This window comes from Hoplias malabaricus, chromosome 16, assembly GCF_029633855.1.
Source record: "Hoplias malabaricus isolate fHopMal1 chromosome 16, fHopMal1.hap1, whole genome shotgun sequence".
Lineage (NCBI taxonomy): Eukaryota > Metazoa > Chordata > Actinopteri > Characiformes > Erythrinidae > Hoplias > Hoplias malabaricus.
In genome coordinates this window covers 21,878,651-21,899,984 of record NC_089815.1, presented here as the reverse complement: position 1 = coordinate 21,899,984, position 21,334 = coordinate 21,878,651, and the positions used below count along the sequence as shown (strand labels likewise).

The 21,334-nt window shown below is 41.2% G+C and overlaps 3 protein-coding genes across 4 annotated transcripts; all 3 read right to left on the bottom strand.

Moving 5' to 3' along the window:
* Nucleotides 1–4,115: 4,115 nt before the first annotated feature.
* Nucleotides 4,116–6,204, bottom strand: LOC136671651 (regulator of G-protein signaling 21-like). 2 transcript variants are annotated; one of them, XM_066647420.1, is made up of 5 exons: nucleotides 6,010–6,204; nucleotides 5,777–5,836; nucleotides 5,525–5,586; nucleotides 5,194–5,360; nucleotides 4,116–5,089 (listed from the first exon to the last, which is right to left on the bottom strand). In XM_066647420.1, the coding sequence occupies exons 1-5, from the start codon at nucleotides 6,084–6,086 to the stop codon at nucleotides 4,901–4,903; spliced, it is 555 nt and encodes a 184-aa protein (XP_066503517.1). In that variant the 5' UTR covers nucleotides 6,087–6,204; the 3' UTR covers nucleotides 4,116–4,900. The 2 variants fall into 2 exon arrangements, with proteins under 2 accessions (XP_066503517.1, XP_066503516.1); XM_066647419.1 differs by having other exon boundaries at nucleotides 5,525–5,589; nucleotides 6,010–6,203.
* Nucleotides 6,205–10,731: 4,527 nt separating this feature from the next.
* Nucleotides 10,732–15,110, bottom strand: si:ch211-117l17.6 (regulator of G-protein signaling 21). Its single transcript, XM_066648274.1, has 5 exons — nucleotides 15,000–15,110; nucleotides 14,331–14,423; nucleotides 12,577–12,632; nucleotides 12,321–12,487; nucleotides 10,732–11,299 (listed from the first exon to the last, which is right to left on the bottom strand). The coding sequence occupies exons 1-5, from the start codon at nucleotides 15,074–15,076 to the stop codon at nucleotides 11,120–11,122; spliced, it is 573 nt and encodes a 190-aa protein (XP_066504371.1). The 5' UTR covers nucleotides 15,077–15,110; the 3' UTR covers nucleotides 10,732–11,119.
* A 3,397-nt stretch (nucleotides 15,111–18,507) lies between these two features.
* Nucleotides 18,508–21,078, bottom strand: LOC136671244 (platelet glycoprotein V). The gene is made up of 2 exons (XM_066646884.1): nucleotides 21,071–21,078; nucleotides 18,508–20,409 (listed from the first exon to the last, which is right to left on the bottom strand). The coding sequence occupies exon 2, from the start codon at nucleotides 20,398–20,400 to the stop codon at nucleotides 18,508–18,510; it is 1,893 nt and encodes a 630-aa protein (XP_066502981.1). The 5' UTR covers nucleotides 20,401–20,409; nucleotides 21,071–21,078.
* Between the last annotated feature and the right edge of the window lie 256 nt (nucleotides 21,079–21,334).

Genomic DNA, 21,334 nt, shown 5'->3' with positions numbered 1-21,334 from the left:
CTCAAGTCTGGGCGCTGGGAGACTCGCCTGTTGGGGTCAGTGGCCATTTCCAGCCGGCGGCTCGGCGGAGGCTCCGGTTCATTTCTAGAGTCATGGTTCGTTGGTGGAGGCAAAAAATATTCAAATGCCCGGTTCATATCTTGGAAGGTTCGTTAGTATAGGCGTTCGTTAGTAGTGGTTCCACTCTATATACTGTAAATGATGTTTTAATGGTTAATTTGCTGTTTTTATTAAAATGTTAATCAATGTAAAAATTTGGCAATTGACACTGAAAATAGTGCTGATCTTACAGGAAAAGTTCTGATCTTACAGGAAAATACTGTATAATGAACTGTTGGAGTGTGTGTGTTTGTTTTATGTAATAGTAACTTGCTACTGTAGCTCCCAGATATTTTGCCATTTTTTATGGGATTTGTTTTACAGTGTGCATATAAACACACAGGGCGGCACGGTGGCGCAGCAGGTAGTGTCGCAGTCACACAGCTCCAGGGACCTGGAGGTTGTGGGTTCGATTCGAGTGAATGTGTGTGTGTCTGTGTTGCCCTGTGAAGGACTGGCGTCCCCTCCAGGGTGTATTCCCGCCTTGCGCCCGATGATTCCAGGTAGGCTCTGGACCCCCCGCGACCCTAAATTGGATAAGCGGTTACAGATAATGGATGGATGGATATAAACACACACACACACACACACACAATGTACAGAAACAGGGAGTCCATCTCAGTGGTGTAACAATATTTACATTAACAAGTGGTGTCTACATTGACTCAGATATAACACTCAGCCCCACACTGCAGGGAAGTGACCACGGGGGAAAACAAAAACAACATGGCTGTAGATGACACAAAATGGAGGATACAGGCCAAACACAACAATCCGAACACAAGAAACAGCACAATAAACCAATACAACAATAAACAACTCACTAAATATCAGAGAGGGAGCAGCAGAGCATCACCCGGTGCTCTGAAACACCTGCCTTTTCACACACACAGCTCAGCATCTGCTGCACAAAATCTGGGGTGAGGAATTCTGAAATGTTAAAGCCAATGCTTCTCCATGTTACTGTGTTTAATGGCCAAAGGAAAACAGCAGCGTAGGACTACATCATTCATTTTACCCATGGTCAAATTACCCATGATGGAGCTTATCCTCAGCCTGTACACTGTGTCAAAATTTATATCTGTTTACGTACGTGCTGATCATCCAGTCCTACCACTGGAAATGTTGCTACATGCTCTAAGTTGTGACCATATCCTGCTTGATGTGTCATCACTGTCATCAGTTTCCTGTTTGATGTCATAATTTTTCCATTTCTTACACAGATCAAACAGATGTTACCTCATGACGATCATCTGAGATAAAGCACCTTCACTGCAGAACCATATCCACAAAAAAAATTCACATTTAATAATTACTCTAAAGCCACCGCCTTGTTTCTCCACTCACGTTCCTTTTTTTCCCAGACATCAGCATGTTGTAGATCTACAGTTACAGACTGTTCTTCTGCTGCTTTGCATATTTTATTAGCCCCTTTTCACCCTGTTCTTCAATGGTCAAGACCTCTACAGGACCTCCACAGAGCAGGTGTGATTGGGGTGGTGGATCATTCTCAGCGCTGCAGTAACACTAGCATGTTTGCGCTGTTATGAGTGGATGAGACACAGCAGTGCAGCTGGAGTTTTTAAACACTGTCCACTCACTATCTTTTTTATCCACCTTGTACAATGCCATGCCAAAAACTGTAGGTCATGAAACCTGCTCTCTGGTTGTCCTTTGGGGGTCCTGACCATTGAAAAACAGGGTGTAATTAAAGAGTTTGTAATTGAAGGCTATAGGCGTATAATAGTTGTTATAATGAGACTGTTGTAAAAATGTTTTAAGACTGTTTATACTCATAGCTGCTTTAAGGGGATGTAATATCCCTGCTCCACAGCACATTGGCAGTTGTGTTGTGTTCTTTATACCTCTCTAGCTGACCTTTGGCACTGATTCTGATGATCTATAGGCTTGTGTGCTGCTGTCCAGAGCTGCCATCTTATAAGATGATTTTTTATACAGGGAATACAGTGTGATTATACTTAGTTCACTAAATCAGAGTTGTGAATATCAACAAGATTTGATGTTTTTGCTCATCGAGATATCTTTTTAATTTTTTTAAGTGCTGACAGAAACAGATGGTCCTTGCTTGAGGTTTTTGGTTTGTGTATGTGGACTCTCCTCAGCAGCCACGGCAGAGAGGTGGAATATCAAAACCCAGAACTAAATTCTGCTCCACAAATATTATGAAGAGAACATCCAGCCGGTCATACATTACGCACGGTGGCGTATCTGTTATGATGTGCAGACTGTAAATATCTGTCCTGTTCTTAAGTGTCTGGCCCCTGTGTTCACTGCCAAGTTTCCACAAAAACACTAAATGCTCCGAAAGGCCTTGCGCACGCTCTACGCTCCCAGCACATAGAGACACGCTGTGCTCTGAGGTGTAACGTTACTGTATCTGTGGCTTTAAGTGGAGGTTATTTTTATCCACACGCTGGAGTACACTCTGAATACAAAAGATCACACTACATCGCTAGCATCACATACACTGTACACTCTGGGTCCAAACATCTGTAGACATCTTATAATCCTGCAGAGTGCACACAGTGTAGACACACATACATTTTCAGCTTGTGTAATCTTCATAAAGCACATGAGGCTGATGTCATGTTGCACAATTCTCAGCTAGATGGGTATATATCACCCCCCCCACCCCCCACCACCAGCAGCTCTGGACTGTGAAGCAGTTTAATTGTGCTCTCCTGGAGGGATGCAGCTCAATCCAGTACCTATGTGTTAGCGTGGATAACTAGAATGTGGTTGTTATCTGACATCAGTGACAACTTCACGGCTGGATGCCATCAACGTTCAAACATTTTGCCTAAAGCCCTTTCAGATGAGTCTAGGAGAGAATATTTGCTTCCTGTTACATAGCTCTGTCATAATTAGTAATTCATACAGTGTTCATTTAAAACTGATTCAGAAAGCACCTGTGTCCCATTGACTGAGTAGTTTTTTTTTGTTGTTTTTTTTTTTGTTTTTTTGTCATCGTCATTGACTTTAGAGCAAGAGTGTTGCACAGTTTTGGCTCTTGCTTAATTTTTACACAGCTCACACTTTTACTTCCACCTAAAGGGGAATTCCACATGAAACAAATCCACAGTTGTGATAGTAACCAGACGTCTAAAAAGTTTAACGCCTCATAGAAAGTTATTACATAAAAAGGTAGACCTGGGTCGTTGTTTGCAATAGTGTAGGGCTCTGGTTTTGGCCGAGTGACACATGCAGGATATAGTTAGGCAAAATAGTTCCCCACAAAATGTTTTAATGGCAGTAGCATTTGAATTCTGTACTAACCCTCAGTTCCTTCCTTATGAAGTGTGAAACTGAGGTCACAATGAGGTTGTGACTATTCCTGCCATTCTAAAAAAATACCTCATTTCAGCAAGATCATCTTCTCCATCTCCTCTGGGCGGAGGTGGAAAGTGGCCAGTCACCTGATTTCGTTAAAGGTTGTGGTGTAAATATGGATCTGCGTTTATGTTCCCTTTTCTTAGTGTCCGTAAGGGTAATTCAAGAAGTAAAAGAATTAAAAAACTAAAAAAGAGTGCAGATCCTGATTGGTTTTGTCAATTCAGGTCAGTTCAGATATCTATGCTTCAGGGGAGCTGAAGGGTTAAGAGAAATAAATATTAAGTTTAGGTGTGCAAAAAGAAAATGATTAGAATCTCAAGAACATATGACTAACGCAAGCTTTGTTTTGCCAAACGCGACACTCTACATCTCGTGAAGTCTTTTCTTACTTAATTCCCTCTTTTGGAGGAACTGAAACCTAGCTCTTCCCTTTTCTTGGGCAATTGTCTTACAGAAAATGTGAGTTTCGAGACGTGTCTGTCAGACTGCAGAAGCCTTCTGAAAGTCAGGAGATGTTTCTTTTCACCTACAAGCCCCATGTTATATTAAATACCTGTAATAAATTAATAATTACAATGCACATCTATGTTGTGTCACTGCTCTAAAATATACACACTGCCAAGGCTGCCATTTACCAAAGCAGACCACAACTGGAAACTGTTCAAATTTTATTTCCTCCTCTTCAGTAGTTACATTGGACACAGCAACATTCAACAGTGGATGTGGATAATAAATACTCTATACTTAATTACATCTGTATTTAAATTAATCAGAACTAAGTGATTGCATGAACTACGGAGATCAAGCTTTCAGCCTTGTGCCTATGTCTGTGACACACATCTGCTGTCCTCACACATTTTTGATATTTCCACACTTCACAAACATGCATTCCTGTGATTGGACACAGTTGTGCGGTGTTACGGCATGGATGCCAAAACATGGCCAGTTATTCTCTTGAGATAATTTCTTTCCCCCAGTGAACAGTCATGTGGTTAGCCACTACAGGCCCTGCAAAGTCTCTGCCTCCCTTACTCTTCCAAAGACGTACAGTAAGTGATCATGTGACGGTGCTTCTGCCCACCCTGCTGCATCTCAAACCACCAGATGGGCTTCAAAGCCTCTTGTCCTTATCTGCACAGGAAGTGTTTCCAAGGCACAGGATGCCAATGACACTTTCTGAAGGCTTTTGAGGGTTGACTAGCTACTTTGCTGGCTTTCCTGGGCTTGTCTTTGTGTTTCATGCCATATCTCACCATCCTAAAGTGCTTCGGGGTACAGTACCACACACTCTCACATTCAACTTCGTCTGATCCCAGAGTCAGAGTTGGGTTTTAGTGGGACAGCTTGGCTTGAGGGGGTTTTCCTGGGCCCTCTCTAGTGGTGGCTTCTCCAAGGAGAATCCTTAATATTCCAGTTTTAGTGTTGCTTGCAGGTTACCAATATTCATTCACCCACGGGAAGCATCCGTGGTAAGAGAATCCAGGAGAGTTCTGTACACCTCAGACCTCAGAAACCTGGGGTAAGAGTCCCGTTCCATGAGTCCGTACACGATCTTCTGGGCCTCATCGAAACACTGGGCTGTTGGGCTCTTCACGTTCCTCTTGATCTGCTCCCTTGTGTGGTAGTCAATGTTTATCTGCAATGCAAATGAGAAACTGAAGAACACTGTGGATGTAACAGCCAGGCAGCTCTAAGCTGGATGAGGATGTGTGTGGGTCCCCCTCCCGGATGCTGGCTTACCTCTTTGGGGGACTCCGCTTTTACAAACTGCTCATAGATTTTCTTCGCCTTTGACGTCATCCGGAAAGACGACTTGATTTTCTTGTAGTCCTCACACGTCAGCCAGAACTCGATATTCTCATCACTGAATTCTGACTTGAGGAATGTACGGAACGTCGCGAGGCCATCTGGAAAGAAAAATCGGGAGTTCTAAATAGGTCAAAAAATGCACACCAGAATCTGGTCGTTAAATTGTCCTCAGTTAGGTTTATGAGTTTGATTGCTAGACCATATGGTAACAACAAATAAGTTTGAGCTCAATGAGAACCATGTAGTACAAGGGTTTGCTTACATTTGGACTCGAGGAGTCGTTCCAAAGACTGGGACCATTGCTGCGTGTCCTCTAAACTTAGCCTGCTGAAAAGACAAGCCAAGGCGTCGATTAACTTGGCCATGTTAGGAGGAACACTGTTTGCAAGACGTTCTCAAGAAAAAAAAAAATCTCTTTACTGTCACATCACGAAACCCCACCACCTAGCCCTCACTGTTTACATTTTTCTTCTAGATGCTTCTTAATATAAGAAACCCAGGGCTTGGTACTCACCTCTCCGGAGCGGACGATCGGGAGAACATAGACTGTAGTCGGCACATAAAGCTTTTTCCTCTATGAAAAGAAAGTCAGCTGTGGTGGGTCATTCAGTCTTCACACATGTGTACCTATGCTAGAGCATGCAGTGTTACCATGCAAAAACCCCCTCAACGTATTCCAAAGTATGGACAAGTAATCCCAAGATATAGTCGAAGATTCTGCACGACCGTAGTCGAGTCTGCACTTACAGGTTCTTGCTTCTCTTGTGGTCATCTCTGTCCATGCTGAAATGCTTTACAAGGGGCTCAGATATAAGGCCGGTCATGATAGAGGAATGGGCTTAGAGAAAAGAACTCCACTGCAGTCCTTTCCTGTCTCTGGTCATGCTGAACTTGGCGATCAACAGGTCTCTCCCCGGCATCCGGCTTGTCTTTATATGCTCTGCTAGAGTTGCTGAGGGCTGGTGTCACTCGTTAGAAGTCAGCGAACCACAGCAAAGAGGAAGCCCTCTAACCCCCCCTCAAACAGACACACATCTCCTCCTCCACCCCACCCCATTCTACTGTAGCCTATTAGAGACTTTGCACACACAGTCAAAGCATGCATGGTTTCAGCCTTATTTTTAGGCATGTAAATGCGTGTGTGCACGTTAAACAGGTGATATGCAAATGCTTCTCTTTGCAAGCTTTGTCTTAGATGTCTTTTTTCCATCAGGAGAGACACTGCTTATTTATGGATGTGTCCAAGCCTAATTTGCATAAGCTATTTGGCACGAGGGCTGTTGTGCACTCCCTTATATTGCACTGTCCTTTCAGTAAAGGGTGTCTTTAGTGTCCAGAAAGGCCTTTCTGCTGCAGCTTTACTGCTTGCTTTCAAATAAACAGTAGCCGTTTGGGAATGGCCAGTGAACCCTGCTGGGTCATTTAGGCAGATGACGGTTTAAGCCTTAGTTGGCCAAAAATGGCCATGGACCGTCATGCATCGACGCCGCACATGGTGCTCCCCTCCATGTGTCGGAAACATCCCATGCACAGCACCATGAGTCAATATGGGCAAAATAAACATCAGCTGACCCACAGACTCCAGTTCGCCATCACATCCACTGCTGGAATCAGCTGAGCTATTCTCTGTCTAAGACAGAGTCAAAGGGCATAGAGTTTTTTTACTCATTTCCCCTTCACTGTCATAGTAATAGTAGTCGAGTAGGAGAAGACACACTGGCAGAATGTGAGGGTTTGCCTGTGGTCTCTGGCATGAGCAGGATTAACTTTGGTCAGTGGGAGCTTCAACTGCCAGCTACAAACGTGCACAAAAAGCCATCACGTAGATTTGCCCAAATTAGTTCACATTAGGACACGCAACACTTGCGAAATTTCATTTCCGTATAACTCCACGTCCTGCCACATTACGCCATGAAGCAATGGGTAGAAAACAATAAATGACTATCTGTTACATTTTGCTAAGTAAATGTACTGTTAGAGCAGACTGGGACTGAGTTATAAAACTTGAGCTAGGATTGGTCTGTGTGACTTTCAAGATAAAAAAAGAAACACTGTTTTTGAGCCCTAAAACCCCTTACTTAAACTCCAACAGCAATGATAATGTGCGAACAGGAGTGGATGTTATAATATACGCAATATGATACACAAGTGAACTAAATTGTTTTATTATAATTATTATCTAAGTACCCCTTTCAGGGAAAATCTGTTTTTATCTCGTTACTATGCCTTTTTGTGGTTGTTTATATGCTAGAAGGCTAACAGTATTTAAAATACACAGTCAATATCTTGGTTCTGCGTTTCTGCTTGAAAACTGCTGTGTTCCAATGACAGGTGGATTAAAACATACAGGTTTTCTTACAGTATAAACCTAAGGAACCGATCTCATCCACTTGTAGCTTTCTATTAGGTGTACAAATATGTTTTAATGTGTATTTATGTAATGTTTAATAGTACCATTGTATGGTATATTGCGTAGTGAAAAGATCACTTGTATTTATATTTTTTAAATATCCTCAAAATTATGTATCAGTTCGCTATCTATTCGCTAACTTCAGGATTTCTAACATAACGCTTTTTCCGGGCGCAGCAGGTAGTGTCGCAGTCACAAAGCTCCTGGGACCTGGAGGGTTCTGTCTCACTCCGGGTGACTGTCTGTGAGGAGTTGGTGTGTTCTCCCTGTGTTCGCGTGGGTTTCCTCCGGGTGCTCCGGTTTCCTCCCACAGTCCAAAAACACACATCGGTAGGTGGATTGGCAACTCAAAAGTGTCGGTAGGTGTGAGTGAACCCCCTCCAGGGTGTATTTCTGCCTTGCGCCCAATGATTCAGGGTAGGCTATGGACCCCCTGATTTGGATAAGTAGTGGATGAATGAAAAATGACCCTTGTCATTTACAATACTACACAATAGTTACTATAAAATGACAAACGGGCAAGAGAATATTTGAATTTCCATTATACATTACACAAAAAACTTAATTTCTCTAAAATACACCTAATATTTTAGGTAAGCAGCAGAGGTGGGGCTAATTGCATATTCATAGATACACATGTATACATTTACATAAGGCATTTAGAAGACATTCTTATTTAGAAGGGGGACTTTAACACAATAGAAGAAAATACATAATCGATTTAGTGCAAAATATATGTTAGAATTTATACTTTACATGGTACTGTGGCTCTTATGTTAGTTCTAATGTAGTTCTTGTGGTGAAACTTTGACACCTCATCAGTGATGACCCTGGGGTCAACATCAGACACTCTCACCGGCCAACCCAGCCAGGGGGTCAAATCCTATCTAGGTAAAGCACATTATATCATGTGTCCGGGTGTTAACGCCTATACAGAAAATTGCATAATTGTATGTAGAACAAAATTAACAATATGGTACCACAGGTATTATCACTGCCACACAGCTCCAGGGTCCTGGGGTTGAGGGCTCATCTCTGCTTTGACTCACTGCCTGTGAGGAGTTGGGTGTGTTTTCACTGTGTCTGCATGGGTTTGCTCCAGGTACTTTGGTGTTCAACCCTGGGACTTGAAAAACACATGTTGGTAGGGGACTGGCTGTGTGAAAGTGTCCACAGGTGTGATTGACTGGGTGAGTGTGTGATGCCCTGTGATGGCCCAAGTATTCTGGGTGGGCTCCGGGCCCTCCGTGACCCTGAATGGGATGAAGCAGTTACAGGGAATGAAATCATGTAAGTTATAAATTATACATTATATATATATATATATATATATATATATATATATATATATATATATATATATATATATATATATATATATATATACAGTATATTATTTAATAGTTCTACACTGGCCTTAAAACATTCCTGCTATTTTTTTTATTAGTTATAAGATATTTCTTGCTATAAGACTCTTATTTTTCACAGCACGTGGTGGATAGCTGTTGTGGTGGTAATTGTAAAAACACTCATACTTTTAATTCAATAAGTACTTAATTATTTTTCAATTGGTCATAAGAGCAAGATTATTCACTGGTCCAAGAATTCCAGTAAAACGGTAGTGCCCTGATCTGATTACTTTCCCCAAGAAGGAGATGTATTAAGGGAGATTTGCCACGGATTAGGCTACTGATGACATCTCCCTATGTGGGTGGAATCTGAGGTCAGTCCGGCAAGTTATTCTTAGCATCTGAGAATTGCCTTTTTAAGCTTTGGATCACAAGAACACGGCCATTTTCAGAAGAAAGCAATAGAAGAGGGTCAAACAGCGGTGTGGCTCGCTTTCCTCTTTTATCACAGTGTCGCTGGGCTCCCGTCTCTGCACCAATTAACCCCGAATCAGCCATGTGACCAAAACAAAGCCCCACACTAAACGGTGGAAAACTACCCCTCAAAGTCCCTTATCTGCTCTTAATTACTCAATGTCATAAGACCTCTCTAAATATAGTCCCACTGCTGGTTATGTTTGCATGCCTGACGCACTTTATAATCACCGTCGCCAAACCATTGGTCTTGGGCATGCAAGAGTTCTGTTTGTTTCTATAATCATTGGTGGCCTCCACAATAAACCACTCGTCTGCATTTATCACAATGCAAATACAGCTGCGGCTCCTGAACCAAATGCAGGCCCAGAAAGAGAGGCAAGGAAACAAGGGCTTTACAAGATTCCGCAAATACAGAGAATAAAAGAAGGAAAGAAAGAACGTAAACAGAGGGAAAACTACAAGAAATAAAGCAAAACAAGAGGGAATGGAAAGAAGATAATGCAAAATTATTATTATATTATAAGTGTAAATCTATACTCACTGAATGATGACACCTACCTTGTATCTACATTTATTGACTATTTTATCAGCTCTGCAGTTCTGCAATTACAGACTGTAATCCACCTGGTCAGTGCAGCTGATAAAATCCAGTCAACTGTCAGTGTATGTACTAATCCTAATACTTCTTAATACACAAAATATTTACTTCTTTATTTCATACTAAAGGAAGTGATAAAGGGTTTCTATGCCAACACACTGCACCCTCTTTCCTCTGATCAGTTTTAATTCAACCCAAAACTACATGAAAAATGCAAACTAATGCCTTTATTCCATCTATTCCCAATGATGCTGTTGTATTTCACACTGTACACAAGTGGTGTTTTCTCTGTAATAGCCCCCCCCCCCCCCCCCCCCCATCCCCCAACACCAATGTTTCTGAGCATGCTCAGTCCACAATGTGTAGGAGGGGCAGTCCACAACATGGGGAGCGACAGTCTGCTTTTATACTTTTCCAAATGTAAGTATATGTAACTTCTCTCTTTCTGTTTCGCATTAAATTGTGGAAACTGCCTCAGTCACCTTACTCAAAAACTGACTGGTTTAAATTATGCAAGTAACTTGATGAGTAAAGTTGAGTAACCTTAACTTTGACACTTGAAACAATCCAGAATTATTGTATATTGAAAAGGACGTTCTTGAGACAACATCTTTCTACCCATGTTTTATTGCAGAGTTTTCCTTACGCTTTAAAAAACATCGACGTCGACCCAATGGTAGGAGATTGTGGCTGTTGAAATGTAACCTATAGTACACATGGTACACTTTCTGTTCTCCTCAGTATTTCCCCTTCAGCCATATGCATGGATCCTCTTCCCAGAAAATCAGAGACACACAAACTCAGACACTCCAGAATTCATAGATTCAGGAGACTCAGAGAGTCTTAAAACCAGAGATTCAGAAACTCAGAGGCTTTAAGACTAAGATTAAGTCATTTAATCCACTCAGATAGACTCTGACACTGAGAGAATAAGAGACTCAGAGGCTCAGATTTTTCCTGCACTCCTGATTTAACATGATGCTCTGTCCCTGTTCCATCAGAGGTTATGTTTGATGATGGTTTTTACAGAGCCCCAGCAGCTTTCCTCTTGATGTTCTGAAAGGCAGCAGACTTGAGGAACCTAGGACAGGAGTCTCTCTCCATCAGCTTAAACACCAGATCCTCAGCCTCCTTGAAGCAGGTTGGGTCAGGGTTCTTCAGAGAGCTCTTGATCTTCTCGCGGGTGTGATAGTCAATGTTCACCTACCAATGCCACACACAGCAGTGATCAGAGAACAAGACTGAAGACTGGTAACATCTCATCAGGAACTGACACTTGCTATAAACCTTTTTAAAAATGAGCTTCCAGGTTTGGACATATGGGGACTTCTGTGCCTCACAGAACTCCGGTCAGCTTCTGATCACAGGAGTGCTCTTGACTTCATGTTATTTGGATGGTGGACCATTCTCAGCATTACAGTTAAATGGACATTGTAGTGTGTGTGTGTGTGTGTTAAATACTGGTACAAGTATATCAGGCCAAGAGCTGTGTGGTCAGAAACTGACCTATTATGTTCCTAAAGCAATGGTTCTTATCTATGTATTGTGGATTTACCCTTATCGTCCAAAAAATTGTTGCACCCAGGATCAACCCACAGGAATGAAAGTAGTTGGAAGGGTTCGAGAGGGGTCGTATTGTAAGGCTTTGGGAAGCTGAATGGCCTTTTTGACGTATTGCAAGCCAAACCAGTCATTTGGGTCTTACCATAGCACATTGTTGGAGGCATGCACCAGAGACATGAAAGATCTGAGAGACCTTCATGAACCACAGAGAGGGAGAATTGACGGATTGTCTGAAATGCGTGGAGTGACCCGACAGCCATGGTTGCGGACATTCAGGGGGCAGTGATGCCCTCCATGAGTCATCCTGTTAGTGCCCTCACCATTGGCAGGCGCCTTCACAATGCAGGGCTACATGCATTCAGACAGTTATGACCACTGCCCTTAACACCACGTCAACGTCAAGACTGCAATGGTGTCGTGGTGGACGACAAACCAACGGTGGAGACAATTCGGTGTGGGATGTAAATTTGTACAATGCCAAATCACCTTTGACCTTCTTTACAGGCATGTTTCTGGTAACTTTTGTCTTGTTTCCAAATATCATCCAAATCTGACACTTCCTTCAGGGTGCAACTATGTTTTTGAAGATGAGTGTAAAATAATCACTTGATAAGAGATTGTCCTCTGCAGTGTAGTAGCACAGACAGTTTAATCTACTGACCTCTCTCTGAGCCATAGGGTCAAGGAACTGCTCGTAGATCTGTGCCGCTTTTCTGGTCCTCATGCTGGCTGACGTGGACTCCTTATACTCCCGACAAGCGAGCCAAAACTCAACGTTCTCTTCACTGAATTCGGACTTGAGAAAAGCCCGAAAGGCAGCGAGGCAGCCTGTCAGCAGAGAAATATTCTACATAAGGACGTCATTTCAAATCTCCCAAAGTTTAAACCCATGAACAGAGTCTGGAAGTTGTTCTTACGTTTGTCCTCCAGCAATTTCTCCAGCTTTGGCTTAAATATGGCATCCTCCTGATGGCTAGAAGAGAGAAGAAGACATGGTGTCCTTTAACAAGATCTCCAGAGTTGCTAATGTACCTTTATTTTACTTGGAAGTCTCACTGAGACCAGAGAGATCTGCTTGCCCCATGTTTTTACTGAAATGAAACTCATCAGTATGATTCTTATCTCACGCCCCTGGTCAAAGTATCAGCTTCTGCTCTGCTAGGAAGACTTTCCACAAGGTTTTGGAACAATGCTGTGAAGATTTGATAGCATTCATCTGCATAAACTTTAGTGAGGTCTGCTACTGAAGCTGGAATTCCAACATAAAGTCATTCCCGATTTGTTTGATGTGAAAAATTGTTGTAGAAAAGCTTCAGGGCTCAGAATTCTTTACAGTGTTTAGGGTTATAATTTTCCTTTCTTAGTTACTATACAAAACAAGTGGTGCAGATCTAGTGACCCCTGAGTTCTTATACATGATGTTTGCATTGACATTTATGTCCTTAAGTAGACGTTTTGGTCCATAATGTCTAATAAACGTTAATGTTTTTACAGTGGTACAGTAAGTGTCAGGAATCTTATCCAAACAAGACTGAGGGAGCTCTGGTCAGATGTTAACTATACGACCAATCTAAACATTATGTGGGTGGTATTTCTTATATTCTTAGGTCTTCAGTGACACAAGCATGGTGTGTGTGTGTGTGTGTGTGTGTGTGTGTGTGTGTGTGGAGCTGTTACATGCATATCAGATACTGTAGTGTTGCTGATGTCACTGCTACATCTTCCGCCACCCAAAAATATCAAGCCAAGGATCATGTTGTCAGCAAGTGAGCACTACTCAAAGTCAGATTAGGAATCAAACCCTTTGCGAACAGCAGTGTTGTCCACTACACTTTACTAATCATTGTAATACTGAATACACTTTGTGGAAGAACTATTTTGCTTTACAACACCCTTATTTTAATGTGCTGTATTAAAAATGACAGTTGTCAATTTATTCAACAAAAAAAAACGTGCATCAATTTGTTTCCTTTTGAATATATGTTAACATGAAACACGAGGGAGTTTTGGTTTACACAGTTTAAAGACGGTGATTTCGATGATTGCGACTGTATGATTGAAGCATATTAATACGTAATTTTTACAGTTTCTTTCTGCGAAGTACGGACCATTCCTGATGTGAGCAAGGCAAGGAAGGGGAACTCAGAGGGACTTCGACACAAAGTTCTGGGTGGCTTCTGCTGGAGAGGATTGAAGCCGAACCCCCCATCCCTTGCCAGTCAAACTCATTGATGGAAAAGGAGGAGTAGGGATGGTGGAGGGGTGCGAACGGAGTCTGGGCGTGGTCCTTCTCCCAAAGTTTAGTTATTTCATAAATGCAGCAGTTACCAAAAAATTATAAAAGAGCAGGAGAATGTTTGAATTAAGAATGAAAATTATACGCTACACAAAAACATTTTTAAATATATTTGTACGCCTAATACAGCATCTCATGCAGTGCAGTAATAACCATTTGATGTCATCATTGTCTGTACCCCATGGATCACTGGTAGGCCTCTGACCACAAGACAAATTTCCATATTATTTTGGTAGTGGACAATTCAGTGATACTGACAAGATAGCATGTGTTTTTGTGTGTGTTTGAGTGTGTTGCGTGTCAGCGTGGTACTGCTTGTAGAGAGCTTGTGCTTCCTAAATATGTTTCAGACAAACACATCAGCAAGTTACTCACCTGGAGTGGACATCAGAGGCATAAGTTACTTTCTGGACCAAAACACATCTGATGTCATTTTTTTGCTTCCTCCTGCTCAGGAGAACATCCAGCCTGAAACACAGAACCAATGTGTCAATCTGTTTTTGATAATATTTCTGCTTTGGTGGTCTACCAGCCGGCGCACAATGAAGGAGCTGTGTTCCAAAGCAGACCCTTTCACATCTCAGCCCCCCTGCACATAAATGACATCCTGCTCAGTGAAAACATCTTAAATCGGCTCCATGTTTGTCATAATTTCTTTTGTGAGCCTGATATTTCTAAGACTATGATAATTCCACTGACTTCTGTTTATTTTGGCTTGTTTGGGGTGGTTTCACCCTGTGAAAATGTCTTATTCCTTTGGTAGGTCACGCTGCTCCTTTGAATGATCCGGATTGCTTCATGAAATGGAAGCTATCAGTTAAATGATCTGGAATAAGACCCTTGCACTGGGTAAAACAACCCCAAATAAGCCAAAGTGACTTGAAATCTGTGAAATAAACATGTAATTTTCCTAAAGCCATCTCATAATGAGAAATGTCACATATAAATGCTCTAGATTTGAGACAGTTCCAAGCAAACAGAGGTCACAGAGCAGAGCCGATTCCTGAATCATTTCCAATTCCTAGACAAACAAAAATCCTTTACGTTTTGATTTGCTTCTTGTTCCGAATGAGCTCCTTAAATTCATAGATCCTTATCTTGGAGAAGAGTAGCTTGGGCATAGCAGGACGCCTCTCATTCGGCAGCTTCTCCACTCCAGACCTAGCTGTTTTTAAATGCTCCAGATGTGATTTATAAGCTGCTGCAGTGTTGTGGGCTGTGCTGATGCTGTGGCATGTTTCCACAAGCAGCTGAATTCCAAAAGCACTACAACACCACAACCTGAGATTCTGATCATACTGATTCATGAGCATTCCAGACCTCACTGACGCTTCTGAGAGAAATGTACTTTCTGATGTTGTAACTGTTGGATTTACATTATGTATTTTTCCAGTCAGATGTCTACATCTCCACAACAGTGAAATACAAACATGTTTATGTATTTAAAATAAAGGCTGTAAAGTGGTTCATGGACCTGATGCAACAGCAACACTTATCTTCATTTTATAACCTCCACATCATGTGGAAGCTCTTTAAAATAAAAAAAGTTTCTAGTTTCTTCACATTCATATAGGACTGTACAATTGTTTCCTCACAGAAAAGGTATTATTTGAGTGGTGGATCGTTTACAGCGCTAAAGCAGTGCTGATCGTGGATCAGCACTGCTACGGTGTCCACTCTGTTAGACACACCTACCTCATTGGTCCACCTTATAAATTCAGATACAGTAGCTCATCTGTTACTGCGCAGTATGGGTGTCCTTCATTAGCTTGGTTGGTGTACTATTATTAGTCCAGCGTTGGTAATAAGGGGTTTAAAAACTCCAGCAGCACTGATGTGTCTGATCCACTTGTCAGGTGTAATTGGCAGTGCTTGTAGAACTGCAAAGTGCATAAATATGGTCTGTGGATATGATTAAATGGACAATGAGTGGAGAAAGAAGAAGGCAATTTTAAAGTTTTAGTTGATCTGGGTGTATATTTAATGTGGTTTTTGTTTGTTTGTTTGTTTGTTTGTTTTGTGTGTGACAGGATTTGCTTGAGCTGGACAAGGATCAGTGCTTGTTGTACTTGCCACCCTATAGTCACTCTCCAAGGACATCATCATTTTTCATTTCCTCCTCTTTTACTGCCCACCATTCAGATCCAGCTTTCACATCCATCTTCAACTGCATTCCTCTGAAGAACCCTTTGTTTCTGAGAGAGTAACTTGTACAGTATGACAAATATTTACAGCCTGTGGCTGATTATCTAGACAGACTTACAGGAAGAATCATGTTACAAATGTGGGCTGAAGTAGGAGCTAAAACGTTAGGAGTCTTGCCCAAGGACATTTATTTATATAGCACGGTGTTCCTACGTAAGCAGAGAACTGAACTCCCGTCTTATAAGTAGCAAGGTAGTGGTGTTACCCACTATACAAACCATAAGAGAATTATTCATTCACCCTCTGCAGGGACGCAGTGAACACACACTGGGCGGGGCAGTAGTCCATCAAATAGTAAATATATTATTTTCTATTCTATTTTCTAGACGTTCTATAGATATCTGATGGTGTGGTAAAATGGGAATGAATGAATTAATGAATGAATTAGTAGCTCAGACTCATGTGTTATCTTTCACTGTTATCGTCAGCGAGAAATATCTTGTGAATGATGCAATGCACATCTGTGTGAACGTACTTCACTGAACTGACATGTACAGCAGTGGAATGTAACAGTTTAAGGTTTGCAGTGTGTCATCAGAAGGTTGGGCGTGCTGATGTATGCTCTGAGTCACGTGGGAGTGGCAAAAACCAGACTGAAGCGCCTCTCATGTGCTCGAGCAGGTTCACTGAGTGAGACTGTGTCAATGAACAGAACAAAAGAGCCATTGATTAAAAAGACAGTAATGTTTTTACAAGCTTCTTTGTTTGCACACAACTCTTGTTCTCTCTCTCTCTCTTTGTTTTTTTATGTAAATATAGAAAAATGCACAGTCCCATGCAAAACCGTGGACATGCTGGAACACATCATTTACAAGAAACAAACACAAAAACATAAATACCATATTTGGCAGAGGTACTAGGTATTTGCAGGGTTTACTTTATTTGTAAACTAATAAAAAGTAACTATGAAACATAATTTACTCATTCACTGTAGCTGCTTCACCTTGTTCAGGATAGTGGTGGGTCCAGAGGCTACCTGGAATCTGTGTAAACATCCTGCACAGGGCACTAGTCACTCAAACACTCACCCAGTCACTGAAATAATTATACCTGTGGAATATTATATACAGTCAACCAGACAAACACACACACAGACAATCCTCCAAGCAGTATGCGTTTTCTTTGACTGTGGGAGGAAACCCATGCAAACACAGGGAGAACACACAGAGGTTAGGACTGAACACAGGACACCAGGACCCAGGAGCTGTGCAACAACAACACTACCAGCTGAGCTACCATTCTGCCCTCACCTTCACACAGTAAAACATACATAAATACACACATAAATGCATAAATAAATATTTAAATAAGTAATGTTACACATCTATGAACAGGCTACGTTTCTGTTAGCAAATGAACTTGGCAAATAAGCTGTAATTGTGCCCACTCTGTTGGGTTTGGAGATTTTGTACAAACCTGGGCATATGGTGTTTTACTCATTTAGGCAAAAAAAGGCAGATAATAGGTTTGCATTTACTCTAATGATTTACTATAAACTTTATCACATTATTGTTAAGTGAAATGGTTTTAAGCAGTATTACACTGACATTTATATTGAGAGAGGTCAGTATAAGGCAGTACAATGGTAACTGAAGAGTATGGTGTGATCCCCTGTGCCTGCATGGGTTTCCTCCCACAGGCCAAAGAAAACTCATATTGATCGGTGAATATAACAGATGAAAAACAAACTGTCCACAGCTGTGAGTGACTGGTTGAGCCTGTGATAGACAGGTGCCCTGTACAGTGTTCTTTCCTTACACCCAGGCAGGCTCTGCACCCACCATGTCCCTGAAACAAAGAAAAAAAAATAATTCATTAATTAATATAGCTTATACAGATCACAGCATGTCAGGGGATCAAGAAAAGGTATAACTGAACTTTTCATTGGTGTACTGTGTCATTCCAACAGATGCACATATGAGAGCATCGCTGCAAATGAGCATTTTACACAAGCCAGGAAATCAAGCTGCAATCCATATCAGCATTATACAGATGATCTATTAGTAGTTATTAGTATTGTTTTTTGTTTTTTTTTTTAAATTATGGTCATTTATATTAGGCAAAATGTTGATATGTCTTCTACAAAAGGCAAAAAAGGGAAGTCATTGTTAGCATTCAAATGCTGTTATGCCCTACAGGAATATATATATATATATATATATATATATATATATATATATATATATATATATATATATATATAAAAGAAGAAAAGACTAAACATGATTCTGATAAATGCTGTAACCCAGGATCAAAAATAAATGTTTGGATATATATAATACAAAATAAAATGTAATACAGATTCTCTAGCGTTTGTCTTTGATATTCAGCAGTCTTTTAGCTAATATTATCTGATTCTGGTAACAGATGTCCCCATTTCCCATACCACCTTGTTAAGAGAGTACAGTGAATACGCAGTTGCAACAATCAAGATAACAGCAATTGATATGAGCACAATATGTAGGGTCAGCAAGAGTCCACTATAGAGTCCAGGAGCAGGGGTCTTCCAGAGATATACCCAGCCATTATAACGATTATTGTGAACAATGTCAGGGCAACGGTCAATGAACACAGGGTCAGTCAAGGAACTGACCACTGAATACCAAGGATCCTCAGTTGAGGGAATAGAGATAGAGGATTGAGGAGGGCTCTGAATTGTTGGACTTGTGTTTGTGGGTAGAGTAGTTGACACGCTTTTCGTAGTGGTAGGATCAATGCCCATTGTTGTTTGTTGTCCAGGTACTGGGCTTGTGGCAGTAGATACGGTTGTTTGTTGATGGCTCACTGAAGCATTCGTTACAAATCCATGTTCAGTTAGGGCGGACATGTTGCCACACTGGAGTTGACTTTGAATTAAAAAGATTAGTTTGAGGCCTCTTAAGGACAAAGGTGAATGACATACAACATCATCCAGGTCTGTAACTAGCTGTTTGTTTTGATCAATCCACTCTTTGATGCCTATAATACTACATGTGCAGTGCCATTGATTGTGGCCGAGAGTCACAGACTGCAGTGAACTTACAGATGCAAAAATGTCCCCTGGTACATATCTCAGGTAGTTATTATTCAGGTCTAACTTGATTAAATTTGAAAGGTTCTCAAAGGTCCTCCCTGAAATAGTTTGAAGTTCATTACCATAGAGCAAAAGGATTTTAAGTTGGACAAGTTTTGAAAACAGCTCTGGGTGTAAATCCTGAAGATGGTTATTTCTTAAGGAAAGCTTCTGAAGATTGGGCAGGCAGCAAAATATGTTCTTGGGCAAGGAGCTGAGTCTTTCATTCAAGTGGACATGAAGTGACTTGAGGCCAGTCATGTTAGCGAACAGATTCCAAGGCAAGGTTCTAAGGTTAGTTTCAAACAGGTAGAGTTCTGGGAGTCTTGGCATATGGCCCATTAACTGGTCTGGCAGGTAGAATAGGGGGTTGTTGTACAAGGTGAGTTTGGTAAGGTTTGGTAGATAGTAAAAGCTTTCAGCTGGAATGCTTTGGAGTTGGTTGCCTGACAAGGTCAGGGTCAAGAGCGAGGGTAAACGCCAAAAGATCTGCGGAGAGATTTCTTGGATTTGGTTTTTATGAAGCATTAGTACTGACAGATTAGGTAGATCATCAAATGAACCTTCCTCTAGTCTCTGGAGCTGGTTGGAGTTTAGGATCAGACTCTTCAGTTTCACCAGGTTGCGGACTAGTGTCGGAGGGAATGTCCGTAGTAAGTTTCCAGCCAGGTTCAAGCGAGTCAAGCTTGTCATGTCTTGGAAGACATTTGCAGGTAGGTTGGCAATTTGATTTTTGCTAAGATCCAGTTCAGTGAGATTTCCCAGCCCTTCAAACATGTACTTACTGATAGATGTCAGCTGATTCCCAGCTATAAACAGCTGTTCCAGGTTACTAAGCCTGCTGAACACCCCGGATGGAAGAACTGAGAGGGCATTATAGGACAACATGATTGACATGAGTTGAGGAGCATTGCTGAAGACTTTTGGGTGGACAGTGTCAAGAGAACTGTAAGTGATGCTAAACCTCAGTAGGAGATTGAGAGGCTGAAGACTTTGGGCATTTAGGGCTTTGATGGAAGTGCCATTAAGTCTCAGAAGAAAGGTTTGACTGGCATTCAGTGGTGGTATCTCCGTGATGCCCCCTGTGCACTTGACTGCCCCATTTGAATTGCAGACACAGTTACTGGGGCAGAAAAGACCGAAAGGGAGCAAAGATGCCAGCAAGAGTAGAAAAAGAATGTCCCACATGTCTTCAGACTGTGGAATAACACAAAATAAAACATGTCAACTAACAGATTAAAACTCAAATGAATTCCCCCAAAATTACATACACAAATCAAAAGTAAAAATCCTAAATCCTCCTCAGCTTGGATATATGCTGAAAAGAATGTAAGACAGTTACATTCAGAGGTTATTTTATCTTTAACTAGGTTCTTGATACTCCCATTTCAAATGCAGTGAAGGTCCTTCAAAACCACTGATTAAAAGTTTCTGTAGGTGACCAGAAGTGTTTGAAAAAAGACATAGTTTGTTCCATTCTGCATATGTTCTTTTAAGAGTGTAGGTGTAATTATGATAACAGTCTCTCTGTCCATGAAATACTCTTCAAAATAAGGGTCCTTAATTTCTTTCTTGATTCTTTTCTTGGATGTAAGAGTCTAGGAACGATCTATAACTGACATAGTTTTAAACTTCAAACTTTGCATTGAAAGGTCACTTTTTTGGAGGGTATTTCTTTAACAACTTCGATCACCCCCAGTTTCTAATCTGGTGCATTACACTAGAAGATACGGGAGATAGTATTGTTTTAAATTTTCTATTTTCTGAATTTTCTATTTTACAGATATGTCCTCAGCAATAACATCATAAAATCATAAGGTATTTAATGAACCAAATGAATCATCAAACATGTGCCTACCCTTCTTGAGCTCCATAGAAAGATGTTGTTGGAGAAAAGACTGTGTAGAAATGATGAGAGATGCAGCTCTTCATGTATAAAAGATATGGAAGGAGGATTTCCTTAAAATTTATCTATGGACCCACAGGAGACCACATGGGAGCCTGAGTCTACACTGATGAGAGCCCCATTCCCTCCCTCTCTGTCTGTCTCTCATTTTCAGCACTGTGAAAGTGCCTTGTTTGTCATATATAACCACATCTATGTCCAATAATGGGACAGACA